Here is a 14833-nt window from a genome sequence, read left to right as displayed (position 1 = left end):
TGGGAGTTCAAGAGTGTATGTGTACATGCATGAATCAAGGAGGTATGCATACACAAAGTTGTGCACGTATATCCAACTCCATGAATGAACATTTGAAACCTTCAGTTGTGCCATTCTTGGTCATTGCAGCAATACCTTTTTTATGCATTTCCTTCCAAGAAATAATTCTGGGAGTGTTTGCTCCCTGAGAACACCAAATGTGGGTATTCCCCAATATACTGCTTTAATGGCAGAAGAATGAAACAGCAACACAGAAAAAGATGTATATTTTAATAAGTCATTAAATAAGTTTACCAGCAAATATAAACTTTTACATAAAAATAAAACCTTTAACTTTTAAGAAAATTTGAATGATACTAATCTGAATGAAAATATTTGGAATGTTAGTGTAATAGCTTAATAAACTGACTCCCAAATTGTTTAGCTAACTCAAAAGGACATGCACATTCTCTCACGCGCTTGAAAATGGGAGTAAAAAATGTGGTGGAATCTAGCAACTCACAACATCATTTAACAGAAAAGAATATTTGTACCCAGAAGAAACTGTAGAGAATTTATGTCCCCAGACTGCAACTCGGAGCTGAAATTTGTCTTGAGAATGTGATGCTAATGTCCCTGCTCTTGCTGAAAATGTCAGACCTACAAATACAATCAAGACCTCAGAAGAATTTTGTCTCAATTCTGACGCATTCTTCCTCCTGTAAGATGTCAATGCTGTTGAAGAATATAAAGTGCAGAGATCATTCAAGATTGGAGAACTGGCACATTTTGAGTGACATGGAGAATCTTTTCTGAAAGGTAAAACTTCCTACAGCTGAGCATACCATAGCATACAGATTGCTCTATCTTCAAGGTCTGAAGCAAAATTAAGAAAGGGAGAACACAGTCAACAAAATTAAAACATGACTTACTTCTATAATATTTTTTCATTATCTGCTTAGCTTAATTTTGTATATTTAGATTAATACACATATTAGTGATATCTCATACTTTAATTTTCTATCCCTGCATCCACCTGAACAACTAGTACACCATCTGGTCAGAATACAGAGGAACAAAGTGTGGAGGTACTAACTGTCTGGGCGTATTAAGCTTGGATGGTAGTGGAAAAAAAAGATAACCAGAAATTATGTTTAAAGCAAGTCTTCCCTTCTAGTTTCAAATGCCTGATAGGAATTGCGTGACTTTTCTCAGAATGTGGGGAAGTGCCCTGAAGTTCATCTTTCTGCTGTGGAGCTTTAGAAGAAAGTTACTGGTACAAAGCCACACTGGCTCTGGCAAAAGCGTTTATGGCTCATGATTAATGGCCTGCCTCTGATCATGTTTCCAGTGACAGTTATGATTAACAGATTGTGGCCTAACTCTTTCCATTTCTGAGACATTCCCTTCTGTAACCCATACAGCTCTGCTTTCTTCATTGACTCTCAGGGCTTTACAATGTCACAGTGTCTAATGAAAGATACAGCAAAAAAGATAGTAATGCAGACAGGCAGAGCATCATATTTAGTACCATTCTGGAGCAAAAATAAAACCAGAGAACACTGGGCACTTTCAGCCATCAGACAGAAATGTTGCACGTTGTTCTGTAGGGTATTTGTGAAGGATCCTTGTCTGGCAGAACATTTAAGAATATGGGACCTTGCGCCTTGCTATGTGCAGAGATGGTTCCCATTCAGCAGTCTGGCTGATGGCCTCGGTTTCAAGCTCAATAGCTTCTAGACTGCTAGACTGACACCTAAAACAGATGAATATGTGATTTACAGAAACATAATAAATAGAAGCTGTAAATGAGTTCATAGTAAATGTCCGGTTATCTTAGGGTTTGGAGAGAGAATGAGGTGGGGCTCAAGACCCTTGGCTGTGCGAGGAAACAGGACTGTCTGTGAAGAATACATTTCCTTCCTGCTACAAGGGAAGACAGACTCTCATGTCAGCGTGAGGATCCTTTCAATACAGAATAAAACCTGGACTGCTGAGACCTAGTCTTGGAACAAAATAGAGAAATGCAATGCAAAGATTGAATTATGTTCCTAGTACAAGATGATTCTTCCAGTCCAGGGTTGGTCAGCCTTGGATCCTTCAGCTCTGTGATGACAGAGATACTCGCACTTGACAGAAGCTTCATCTCATCCTTCCCCCAGCTCCACCTTTCTTATAAATGGTGATTGACAAGAAAGGTTTATACACTTCAATGATCTTAGGAGACAAAGCTACCAATAAAACATTAAAAAAAAGATGATATTGCAGGAAAAAGTGGTAAGCTGGTGCCATGGCAGTCTCTCAGAGCACAAAGAAGAGGGAGAAGTGGATCCCAGGACGAGACAGGAGAAAGAGGTTTTGTCTTACTGATGGATGGACTACATTGTTGCAGGAACTAAACTGTCCAAGGAAGTTTAGCTTAAGTCCAGCATGAAACCTAACTTTCTGTCAGCAGCTTGAATGTAGTTAAAGGGATGATTATAAAGAGTGAAGCCTGGGGACTTCAGGAACAGTAGAACTGAATGAGAAGTAATAACTTACTCTGGTTGGTAGATAAGCTATTTCTGTTCTTCTTCAGTATCACAAACCCCAGAAGAAGTGTGATCAGTATTATCACAGCTATAAGTGGGCCAAAGACATTTATCTTCACTTGCTCCATTTCTTCCCCCTGTATCTCTGCATAAGAAAACAGAGGAGATACACACAGCAAAGATTTAATTTGGTGACGATTAGCTTAAACAATCTATCCCAAAGTTATGTGAATTAGAAGTTTAGGGAAGTGTCCTCAGCATCCTTTGCTTTTACAGTGCTTTAATAGTGTCAATAAATCACTATCCACGTTGCTTTATTTCCATTTCCAATACCTGGAGCAACTACCGAATCTTGATGGCCACTTCAACAACAGTAAGGCAAAGTACTCTTTCTGAAGTTCGGGTAACATGTAAGAGATCAGCAACTTGATTAATACAAGAGTCTATGAGGCTGCTACTGCCTGCTGCTACTCTTTGCTACTGTGCAAGTTTGAAGAACCTGGGATATGTTACTACTTGGTATCTGTTGGAAGTGATGGTCAAAGCCTAATGAAATGCCATAAGGGATGTGAAAGTAGCAGGGAATGCAAAGGAGTTTCCCTCTATTCTGGTTATTGTGCTTTTGAGGGTTTGGTTGCTAGGATTAGCAACTGATAGAGCTTCAGTTACTGCCAGACAAAGCTTTTGTTTATGTGGAGTTCCTAGTTTCTTACCCACCATCGCTGCTTTTCAGGTGTCTATTTTCATGAAGCGAGAGAGGAGAGAAGAAGAATTGAATAGGGAAGAGGAGGATGCAGCACTATAGCTAATATGGCTAATATAGCCATGCTAACACTCAAGAGCGATATGCAGAGCTGTGCAAACCTGACAAACTTCTGTATGTATTTTAATATTATTTAAAAATCCTAGAATGTAAGGACCTCAGAGGCAGTTTCCCATATCTAGCATTGAAGACTTAACCCTTTAGCTAAATTTATATGAAGAAAACTGCACTGGGGAACTTTTTTCAAAATGAGGGGCAAGCTTCTTTTACATCTGCAGTAGCAAGGTGCATGCGTGTACTACCCTGGTAGGCTTTCCTGTGACGCTACTATTCCTTCTTGGTTCCCTGTTCCTGTTGATTCAAGCACAGCTTCAACATTGTCTAAAGGAGACATGTGCAAGCCGTGTGGGAATTGTCTTTATTTTGATGCGTTTGTGCCAAATTTTAAGAACAAAAATATGTCAAAAGATGTTTTGCTGTCCCAGGAGATAAATAAAATACGGTTTTAGTTTAAAGAAAGGATCAGTCATGTGGAACCCTGAGATAATCCAGCAGTAAGGTCTCATTAGAACTCGAGTCCCCAGCTGCTTCTTGCAAGAGGTGTCTGAAAAGAGACACAATCCCAGAGAAAAAAAAATCCCCAAATAATCATTTTGGAATGTGCACTTCATTCTGCCAAATGTTACAAAAACCACCAGGAATGCTTCTAAGACTAATCAAAGTTTCATGGCCTTTACACTTAAACTCAGCACAGTCTATCTGGCAGTTTGTCAGCCAAATCTGGTCCAAGGGCCTCCTCTGTTTACCCTTCTGCCCCTCTCTAGGCAATGATTAAGAATAGCAGCTCAAGCACCTAAACATCAGAAAAAAACCTTTTTACTGTCAGGGTGGTCAAACACTGGAACAGTTTGCTGAGGGAGGTTGGGGAGTCTCCATCCAGGGACATATTTAAAACTCAACTGCGTAAGGCCCTGCGCTACCTGTTGACCCTGTTTTGAGCAGAGTGGTTGGACTAGATGATCTCCAGATGCCTCTTCCAAGCTCAGCAGTTGGAACAGATTCTGTGAAGTGGCAACCTCTCTTAATGTCAGCTAAATGTCACCTCCAGAGACTGGTTGCCACCTAATCCAGACATCCAGGTTGCTTTGTTGCTACTGCAGCAGCATCTAGGGAGGGGATGAACAGCGCTGTGTTCTAGATTGCATAGCAGTAGCTGTCCTTCTCTGTTCCCTCTCCTTGCTGTAATAAGGCTTCCCCTTTAGAAAGGAGAGGGAATTTTGTGTCCATGGCTGTTGGTGAACAGGATGGAGAACATACCCTGCCTTCTGTGCTGCTATCTGTGATCAGCTGTACCGCCATGTGCCTTGCTCCTACCCATGCAAAAATCAGAACAGGCAAATGGAGACTCACCTATGCCTAGTGGCACTGAGACAAGGCTCCCCAGCTGCCCTCCAAGGTGAAGCAAGCAGCTAATATTAGTGAGGGTGTTTGTAGGAACTGGGATGTTCAGTTTGCTAGTAACATTGTATAGCTTCGTTACAGCATCCTGTGAGACATCTGTGTGACCTGTAAGCTCGTGTGTTGTGTTTTCATGTGAAATTAGCCAAGTCATCTGCTTGGGCTCTGGATAACCTCCGCTGGAAGAACAGGAAAGATTCAAGTATTTGTTGGGCCATCGTGCAGCCATTCGTTCCTCAGTGTGCAGCAATGCTATCTCAGGTTGACTATAGTTGGCTGAAACAGACCAAAGAGAAAGCATCATGAGTCAGACATACCACGTCTCGTGACAGTTCCTGCCAATTATTTGTGATTTTTCAGGCAGAAGCAAGTCTAAACAATTTTCCCAGGAAAACAATGATAATCCCAAGAAGGGTTTGTTAACGTTTTTGATGTACATGCAGACTTGCTGCTCCTTGTCCTCAGGGTGTTTCAAGGACGTAAGTCTGATCAGCCAGACAACGGGCCTCTGTCACTCCCACCTCTTTTAGATCCATTGACACCTCAGAATAATCAAACCTGGCCTGCTTGCAGGTCATTGCTTACACACAAAATGGGAATGGGACACAGTGCTACCTACTCTGGACCTCCTGATTAGGTAAAGGGGAAAACCACAAACTTCTAACGGCGAAATGTAGAGAAAGAAATCTGAGGGACTTCAGATTGGGTACGTTGGAGGTCCAGTGCTGTCATAGGTAGAAATATCCTTGGTGTCTGTCAATATTATGAGTAATCATTTTGCAGCATATAAAGTAATTCACTCAGCTTGATAGTAGGCTTCCCTTAGGTCGGCTTTTTATGTGGAAGTGTCTGCAGTACAAGTTCTTTTACTTTGTGTCATTGGATACTCATCCCATTCAATGAAAAACATAGCTGTTGCTTCAAAAAGTCAAATTTCAAAGGCAATAAACAGTTAGTGAAACAGGATTGTAAAGAATTATTTAAACATAAAATATGAACGATAAATGGAAGCTTTTAACAAATACTCACTATTAAACAATCTCCAAAATATTATCAACCAGGATTTGCTTGAAAAAAAAGAGCAACAAAACCCAAGAAACAGACTCAAGACTTCATTGAAAATAATTCATTATTTCAGTGCGAACAGGACTAAAGACTATATGGAAAAATATTTGGAGAAGGAGAAAAGGATTCTTAGAAAAATATGAGCCTAAGACCATCTGACTCTTCTGCACACACACTTGATGTGCTGGATCCAGGCTCTAATCCTTGCTCCAGTGAATTCTTAAAGTGGATGGATGAAGAAATATGATGTTGCTTTTATTTGCTGTATGCCAACACACAGAGAGAAGGATTTAACTTAGTCACTGAAATCCCCGAGAGAGTCCTTGGCTGTGAATTCAAAATGGAAAAGCCCCACCTTTTTTACACCCCAAAATTTAGTTAAGTTTTCCCTCAGGAAAGCTTAAGCTTCCTCTTTCTCCTCAAGGTCTGACTTGCTTAGCTGACTGCTCACTCCAGTTTCTGGTCTGGAGTATTTTTTCTCTCCTTGGCATTTTATAGGGAGGGCAGGAATGTAATCCATGGCTGTGAAACTTGCCAAATCATCAAGTGATTTAAGAGTTTCAATCTCTGACAGTAAACAAGTGGAAATAGTGGAATATACCCTGATCGAAGCACTTCTGTTCTTATGGCTTCTGGAACCTCAATTTACTGCAAAGTGATGTTGGTTGCATGCAGGGTGTGGGCTACGTATATGTGAGATTTGGATTGTTAACAGAAAAACTTGTTTCAGGAAGTCTTTTCTATTTAAAGATAACCTGTCTTCCAAAAAGGCTATGAGACTAGATTTAAACACCTCAAGAGGCAGCAGATCTATCAAGCCCTTGATATTTTTCTCGATGGCTTAATCACCTTACCTGGTTTTGTTATGTTTTCTAAAGTGACAATGATGTGCCTTACTTCTCACTTGTTTCCAGCCACTGACTGTTTTTATATTTTCAATGAAATAATTAGCCTTTTTTTTTTTTAATATCCAGTATTTTATGTGTATTTCAGGTTCACACACTGAAAACAAGACTCTTCTTGGTCTTCTTATAAGGTAATCAGATTGATCTTTTAATGTCTCCAGGTGGCCTGTATTTTTCCAGCCTTCAGATAACTCTAGTGGGGCTTTTCTTCACACTTTAAAGTTTTTCAACATCCCCTTTAAAATGAGGACACAAATTGTTAAATCTCTATTCTGATACCAGTTTCACTCCCAACTCTCTGAATAGCATGTATTTTGAAATAGCTTTCCTAGTCTCACTTACTTCCCTTATTGATCCATCCAAAGGAAGCACTAAATCTGTGCTACAGCAGCAGAATCTCCAGTTAAGCTGCGTGTCATCACAATCCCTACCTTGTTCTTAAAACAAGAGCCAAAGTTTTCCAATGTGAAACCCTCCATTCTTTCTGGAGAATGAGCTGTGTTCGTTGTTCTTAATATAAATCATCCCGGTTGTACACAATACATGAAATATAAATATTTCTATCTATATTTTTTCGTAATGTAATACATATAAATAACACATGTAAACTGTATTAGAAGGTACTTCAGTATTTCTGAACAGGCTGGACACTAAGTGATCTAGATAGCTTTGTATGACTGCCTTGTCATTCTTGTACAGCACTCAATCTTTCTTATGTCCACTTTTAAGTGTGACGCACCATACCACAAAAAACCCTCCACATATGATATGAGATTCTAATTAAGAAACAGTAGGTAAGCACAAGGACATTTCAACGTTTGTATTTTTCTTCTAATTATTTTAAATTTTTTTAAAAAATATGATTTCATACTGCACTTTCCTTTGGGAGCTTATTGAACAGAGAGTCATTTGGAAGGAATACAGCAGCAAATAGTTTAAAACAGTTAAAACTTAGAAGGTATGGGAGAGTTTTAGTGCCTAAGTATGAGACTTTTATAATATGTTGCTGAGATGTTGGCTAAGCCGGTAACTGATTTAACCGCTTGAACTAGCTGAAGTGTCGATGCTAAGCATCTCTTAAATTGCAGGCCTTGATACTGAGTGCACATTATGAGTTTCTGAGTTCTAAAGCTTTGCTGAAAATACTTGTCAAGTAGATTCTTGGAGAATCAAAATTAACAATCTAGGTTTTCTATCTGGATCGAGGTAACACTTGCTGGTAGCACAAAGCTAAACAGGCTCAGATGTCCTGGTACTGCATTTTTGACTCCTGTTACACATGGCTTGTTCTCTTTTGAAGCAGTATGCTGAAGGCTGAAAACACCAGTGGAAGTGAGAAGCTGTTATTATTAATGACTAGCACTATCATAGTGAAAGAGAGAACGCAGGCGTACAGATAAGGGTTACTAACAGAACAGTTTAAAATAGAAAAACATTTGGAAAATATATTAGGAATTACTAAAAATATTAGAAAACATTAGGAAAAGATTACTTCCTGACTTCCATTCCCATGCAAGAAATCAGGTTGAATCTCATCAACGCATGCATTTTTTCTTCAAAGATATTTTCAGTCTTCCTTTAACTGAACATATGAATTTCTACTCCTCCACATAGGAGCTGTTCTTTTCTTTATTTTCCCTACGATTTATATGATCATAAAATAGCTGCGTGTTTGCAGAAATCTTGTTATGTTTCAATTGTAATTTACCACCAACGATGATGATTACTGCTACTTTTAATAGAAGGTAGTGCATCAGATGCAAATGAAGACGTGTGTTTGCCAGAGCGCTAAAAGCCATAAAACTTTCAGGAGGCAAGAGGAAGGAGACAGAACGGTTTTCACGATGAAGTGTGACAGGGTGGGAATCAGGAATGATACAATGTCGAGCAAATTATTGCCTCACTTTCTACTTTTTCTGACTGCTTCCACCTGAGCACTTTTCATTCAGAGCTGAGGATTTTTCTATTGAGAATACTCTTATCCATCTTTAGAAATTCTGCTCCAGTGCAGGTACGTCTTCAGTGGCTTGGGGGCAGTACCACACATTTCTGGACTGAACAAAGGGACAGAGAACGCCCCCAAAAAACCCAGGACAGATAACAATTAGAAAAGATTACTTACCAATGATGTGCAGTAAGCACTCAGATCTGTGTATGACCTTTGGAGATCCTTTAACTCTGTGCTGTATAATACATGTGTACTGTCCCTCATCCACAATTCCTGCATTTAACAATTGCAAGGTCCATTTGTCCATATCCATCTTGGTGCGATTTATATACTTAGGACTAAGGTTATCATGTTTTTCTTGGCCATGGTATACTTCATGCACCACTTCATCAGTGCCTTTTTGCCAAAAAACCCTTAAATCCTTTATGTCAGTTTTCTGAGAGTTTGGAAAAAAGCAGGATAGGTATGCAGTGTGATTGAGAAATGACTTCATCTGATGCACACTGGCAGCAATACCTTAGACAGAGAGAAGAAATTAAGATTTCTATCAGCTACAAAAGAACACCAAGTATTTGCACTCACAGAGGCAACATAACGACAGCAGCAATAAAAATGCCAGCATTTAGACACAAATTCTCCCACTAGGTATGACAGGACACATAGTTCTTCAAACTGACTCACTTAGTCATGTGGAGTTCAGGTCATAAAACTGTTTCTTATTTTTCTTCCTATATTTTACTTTCCAAGTAAGGCCTACCACACAGAGGTTGCGAGCATCTATGTATTAGAAAACCTATATACAGGCAAAAGGCCCAAACCATTCTTGTATGTAGTATCCTGAATGTAATGAGATTCTGCCACAAAGGGGATAGTTGCACAATTTCTTTTAAAAAAGTTGAGTTCATTCTCCTAATAAAATAACACAGCATTGCAGTTTTGAAGAAAATGTAAAGTGCGTACTGCGTGCTAAATGTTGGTGTCTAGGGAATATATGACCACAAGGTCAGAAACAGGTGAACACTTTCAGTCTCACTGAAGAATTAATTTAAAGTTTAATGACAAATTAAATGTCAGATTTAACTGTTCTGTAATTAATCTAGAGTTTAATGACAGATTAAATGTCAGATTTAACTGTTCTGTTGCTGATCTTGTTAACAGAAATAGTCAATAAACACAATTATGCCTTCATGCAAAGAAAGCGTGAACTGTATAACACAAGGGATGATTTTTCTCCCACTTTCATCAGTGCATGTATGCATCATTATGGGTGGTGATGGGCTGGGAGGACAGGCTTTTCTTGGAATGAGAAATGCAGTCCTCTGTCCCAGAAGATACAAACACCTCTGCTGTGTTCAAAAGGAGGAGAAGATTTACAGTCTCTCTCCTGGTACAAAGTTTTGACTGATTCTTCAGAGCACCAGACTGCAAAATGATCTCCGTGGCTTCCTAAAACTGCAGTTGTCCCATATCAAACGGTCAGTTTTCAGTTTAATGCTGCTCTCCTCTATGATATACAGAGGTGATATACACACATTTTAAAGATAGATTTAAATTGAAAATTTAAGAGCAACATAAAGTAAGTGTAATGTAAAGATATAAAGTTGAAGAGAGAAAGTACTCACTATATATTTTATAGAGTCCCTGCACACAATTTAAATACATGTCACATAGGCTATATGACCTTGATTGTGCAATGGAAATGATTAATTACTACTAAGGAATGAGCTTCTTAGTGGATAAGAAAGTATCACATAGCAGGACACAAATAATCAGAACAGTTTTTACAATTAAAAAAGGCGTTTTACCTGGGAGAAGTATCATAGCATAAAGGAAGAATATGCAGACCTCCATGACACTGTTAAGAATGAAGAATATAAGAAATATGTTAGAGGTTGAAAACACTCCAGTACCTTCTCCAGTACTCCCAAAGAAGTGGTAAAACAAGAAGTTTTAGCAAGAGAGAGACTATTGAAAAAGTTAATCTCACCTTTTCTCGTGGACTGGTGCAAGGACTTCCGTGTGCTTGGCAGCCTTTAGCAACAAGAAGCATGCCACGACAGATCTCTGGTTTACAGAGAAGGTGATATGGCACAAGATTACTGCAGACAGGGTAGGCCATAGGAGAAACACAGAGCCACCAGGGTGCAATGGACAGAACGAGCAGCCAAGACACCTGATGCGGAGGAACGAAGAATGGGGAGCATGCTTAGCCTGACAGTGTGGGGAAGAAGATGGGGGAATTGAAAGTAGAGGGGGAGGAAAGGGTGACACAGAAGGAGGTGGGGGAGACGGCATGATGATGTCAGGTACCAGAAGTGATGAAGTGTGTGACCTTCAGTTTTGTAACAGGAACCTATCCTTCACGACAGTAAAAGGTAACTGAGAGAAATCCTATGTTGTTTAAAGAGTTGAGACTAAACAACACATAATTTGTGACCAAAGAAAAAACTGGTATGCGTTTAAAAAAAAAAAAGAAAAAACCCTATGACTCATCTCATAAGCAAACCACTTCTCTATGGCTGCTTGGGTTCATGTGGTATAAGGGCCCATAATCCTGGTAAACAGCCAAATGTCATTCCCATGCACCAGTGAGAGAATGGCACCTGCATCTGACTGGCCTGTGACTGCTGGTTTGCATTTTAGCAGTGCCTTTGTGTTTTTCCTATGCCTTTTCCATATATTTGGGAGAAGACTCCACCCCTGCCAAGGTCCTTCACTGTCCTTTAAACAGCTCCAAAGAATCCTCTTGCTGGAGCAAATGTAAAAGCTCTCATACTACTTAAAACCAGTGAGATTGCTGTCTGCTGTCCTGACTGGTAATACAGCTTCCTGATGGTTTCCCATTTTTTATCATGTTTTATTTTAAGCTGGTACACTTTGGGCTTTACCTTTACCCCAGGTCTCTGGGAGCAAGAGTCTCCTCCGTTTAATACAGAATTCCCCTCAGTCTGCTGACATGTTTTTTGTGTATGTATTGTAATGTACAGAACTGTGAATGATATTTTTTCCAGACCAGATTCATCCTGCCTTTTTTTAGGAAAGGGGAGAAAGAAGCCCAAATGTCTCAGAGGATATAGATAATTTTCTTTGTGATTCACCTCTTGTAGCAGAAGAGGAGGGAGGGCTTGTGCAGAATCCAGTGTTGTAGACAGAAGTCACTGTCTTTCTGCTCCAGCCACCCTAATACAGAGTGAACTTTTATCAAAGGTTTTTCCTCCTAGGCTGGGCCCCACTGAATTAAACCACACAACTGATTGCCTAAAGAAAATTGCCTGTGCCAAGCCACTGAAAACAACAGAAACTCCTTCTGTTTCATATTTCCCTCCTGTGAATAAGAATTTTTTTCTTCCAGTTAAGTTAAAAAAAAAAAGGATAACCCTATTTTTTGGTTCCAGTGCAGGTGTGTAAGAGGAGAAATTAAGACAATTTAGCAACTGGAAACATAAGTGAAGCAGAGAGAGTGTACTGCTATAGCTAGGCATGTTTTGCATTGACTGTGTCATAGCAGCAAAGACCAAAACCGGAACTGAAAATAAGAATGTGAGAGAAAAATAAAACCCAGGCAAAAATACCAGATACCACTGCTTGCCTTTCTTTGTGGGTTGGATTTGGAGCTGTGAGGACAGAAGTCTCAAAGATCCTACATGGTTTCCAGGCAGCTCTCTTCCAGGAGAAGGCACGTTGCTGGCGATGGCTGCGTGAAGAAGGATCCTGTGACTCTGCAGAGGGGTGTACACCCACATTTCCTGCAGAGGGAGGGCACTGAGCGTGACAAGTTGCTTCTCTTACATGAGCTGCTTTATAGAGAGCTGCTGAATCATGAATCGGGCCACTAAAACTTCAGTGCTGCAAGCAGCTTCTCTTCCCCTTTTTTACAACATGGCTCTAACCGGCAAATGCAAATCCACAGAGACAATGTCCAGAAGACTGAGTGGAGGAAGGAGAATTACACAGTCTCTGTGTTGGCTACTTACACCATTTCTTTGGCATATTCAACACAAAATCTGTGTTCAATTCTCTTTTGTATCTGCAGGCCATTGAAAGTCTGGTTATGTCCCAGAATTGTTTAGCAGTCAAAGGGGACTAGGTAAGAGAGGAAAGATAGGCTTTGCTTCAGGGTATGGCCCGCTGCTGGCAAATGGTGCAGACCAAACTGCCCTCTTCATGGCCACGGCCCAGTGCACGAGCACTCTGCGCCACCTCAGAGCATTGTAGTTTGTGTATGGACGTGCAGTTTTTCTGTTCACATGCTGGCTACATCCAGCTGCGGAAGGGGCATGATGCCAGTGATAACGGATGAGATGGGAGTGGTTTGAAGACCCAGGGCTTAAAAATTATCTCTGACATCCAGAATTATGTGAGGTCAGTCCATGGGGAGGTAACCATTTTCCCTTGCTAAATAAGGCTAGCTCTATGTGTCTTTCTTGCCTTTTGAGGCTCTGCCAGCCATTCCTGGAGACGTCCCCATGACTCACAACTGTGTGGATGTCAGAGGTGAAAAATGGAGAAGTATATTAATTGAAATTATGTCAGTATGCAGTCAGTAGTCATACTCAACGCTTTATTTACTATTTCTGTAGTCCAAACGCTGAAAGGAGAAGAAACCATATCAGCACATGCACTTTACTGTCCCTAATCATGACTGCTTTGGTTTGGCAGAAACCAGTCTAAGAAAAGTCATGAGGCAGTTCCCACTTGGCTGAGTACAACGGGATTTCTTCCCTGAAGAACTCAAAGATCAATGTTCAGGAAAAAGAGCCAACTTCACTCCCTTTACTTTTGAGGGTAACTGCCAGAAAGCCCTATGCAACTTATTTTGAGATTGGCTTGTGCTTTCTGTCTGTTGTTCCTCCAATTCCAGCATTTGAATCCAGCATGTGAAAACCCAATATACACAATGAAGCATGAAGGTCTTGGAGTAAACAAGAGATTTGTATCTGGTATGCTTGCCTGGGTTTTCATTTGCTGTCTTTTTTTCTGTTTTCATTTTCAGCTGTAATCATTATCTTTTGAAATCTGTCAAATCTGTTCTCTTTGACTCCTAATTTCCCTCACTGCCCTTCAGTTCCTTTCAAAATGTTCCTTTCTTACATGTTCTTACATGTAATTAATTTGTTTTCTTACATCAGGTACGTATCTTCTATGGGAAGACTCTCCTCCCCCACGTTTCATGATGAATTCAAAACAAAACTGGCCACTGAACAAGTAACCTACTCTTCTGACTTTTCTAGTGCAGGGAATTTTTCTAAAAATTTCCACCCCGTGCAACAGTGAGTAGCTCCATGAGCATCCTGTGAGCCTCCTGGAGACAGGACATTTGTGACTAAGACTTTCCACCACTGACCTGAAAGCTATCCTAGAGACTTCTAAATGTAATTGTGCTAAAATGCATTTACCAGCCTTCTCCCATGTTGTAAACACAGGTTGATTTGAACAAGTGGTATCAAAGGAAATCACAAGAAAATTCCCTTAACGTGGCACGGTCAGAAAATTCTAGGATGCCCTCCATCCAAATACTAAGCCATACAACAAGGGACACAGTTTAAAACCATACCACTACCCAGGCAACTTGTGTTTCCTATCTGTTTCTCCAGTTAGAAAGTGGCACTATTTTAATCAATTGCTAAACTTTTTCTATTGCTCATTCATTTAGAACAATCTTTTGCTTCAAGTTACATTTAAAAATTTTGGGCTTGCTGTGTAATTATGTTGTTATTACATTAAAAAAAACCCTCTGTCTCCCTAATTTTTGATTTCTGAATGCATTTTGTATTCCTTCACACTATCCCCTCTTTCAGTAACATCCTTTTATTATATCTAAGATATTCAGGAGAACTATGACTTTCTGTATGATTCTAGGATCACTTTTCTCTAACACCCAGAAACTACTCTTTTAATAACAATTAAACAACACCAATTATTTAAATAATACCTTTGGTCCAAAGATCATGGAGCATTCCACTGCCTCTGCAAGCAGAATTCTTCATCCACAACTACAGGGCGGATATCTCTGAAAGACAGCACAGCGACTGCCTAATCACACACAGTCCCACAGCACAAATCACAGGACACGAGCACATACTCCACACAACTGAAACTGCGGGGGAAATTCGTAGGGGAAGAACGTCATCAACCAGAATGAGACATTCATTGGGATTAGCTGCGGTGTTTATTCTGAGTTCCA

The 14833-nt window shown here is 40.0% G+C and overlaps 1 protein-coding gene across 1 annotated transcript; it reads right to left on the bottom strand.

Annotated features, from left to right (window-relative positions):
- Positions 1–295: 295 nt before the first annotated feature.
- On the bottom strand, positions 296–14630 carry CD86 (CD86 molecule). Its single transcript, XM_054188707.1, is given in 8 exon segments — positions 296–1735; positions 2521–2655; positions 4684–5007; positions 8824–9165; positions 10455–10504; positions 12239–12264; positions 12267–12395; positions 14582–14630. Coding segments are annotated over 8 exon segments (1044 nt in total). The 5' UTR covers positions 14600–14630; the 3' UTR covers positions 296–1715.
- Between the last annotated feature and the right edge of the window lie 203 nt (positions 14631–14833).

This window comes from Rissa tridactyla, chromosome 1 (assembly GCF_028500815.1).
Source record: "Rissa tridactyla isolate bRisTri1 chromosome 1, bRisTri1.patW.cur.20221130, whole genome shotgun sequence".
NCBI classification, from domain to species: domain Eukaryota; kingdom Metazoa; phylum Chordata; class Aves; order Charadriiformes; family Laridae; genus Rissa; species Rissa tridactyla.
The sequence above is the reverse complement of the archived record's forward strand: the minus strand, read 5'-3'. Positions and strand labels throughout refer to the sequence as shown.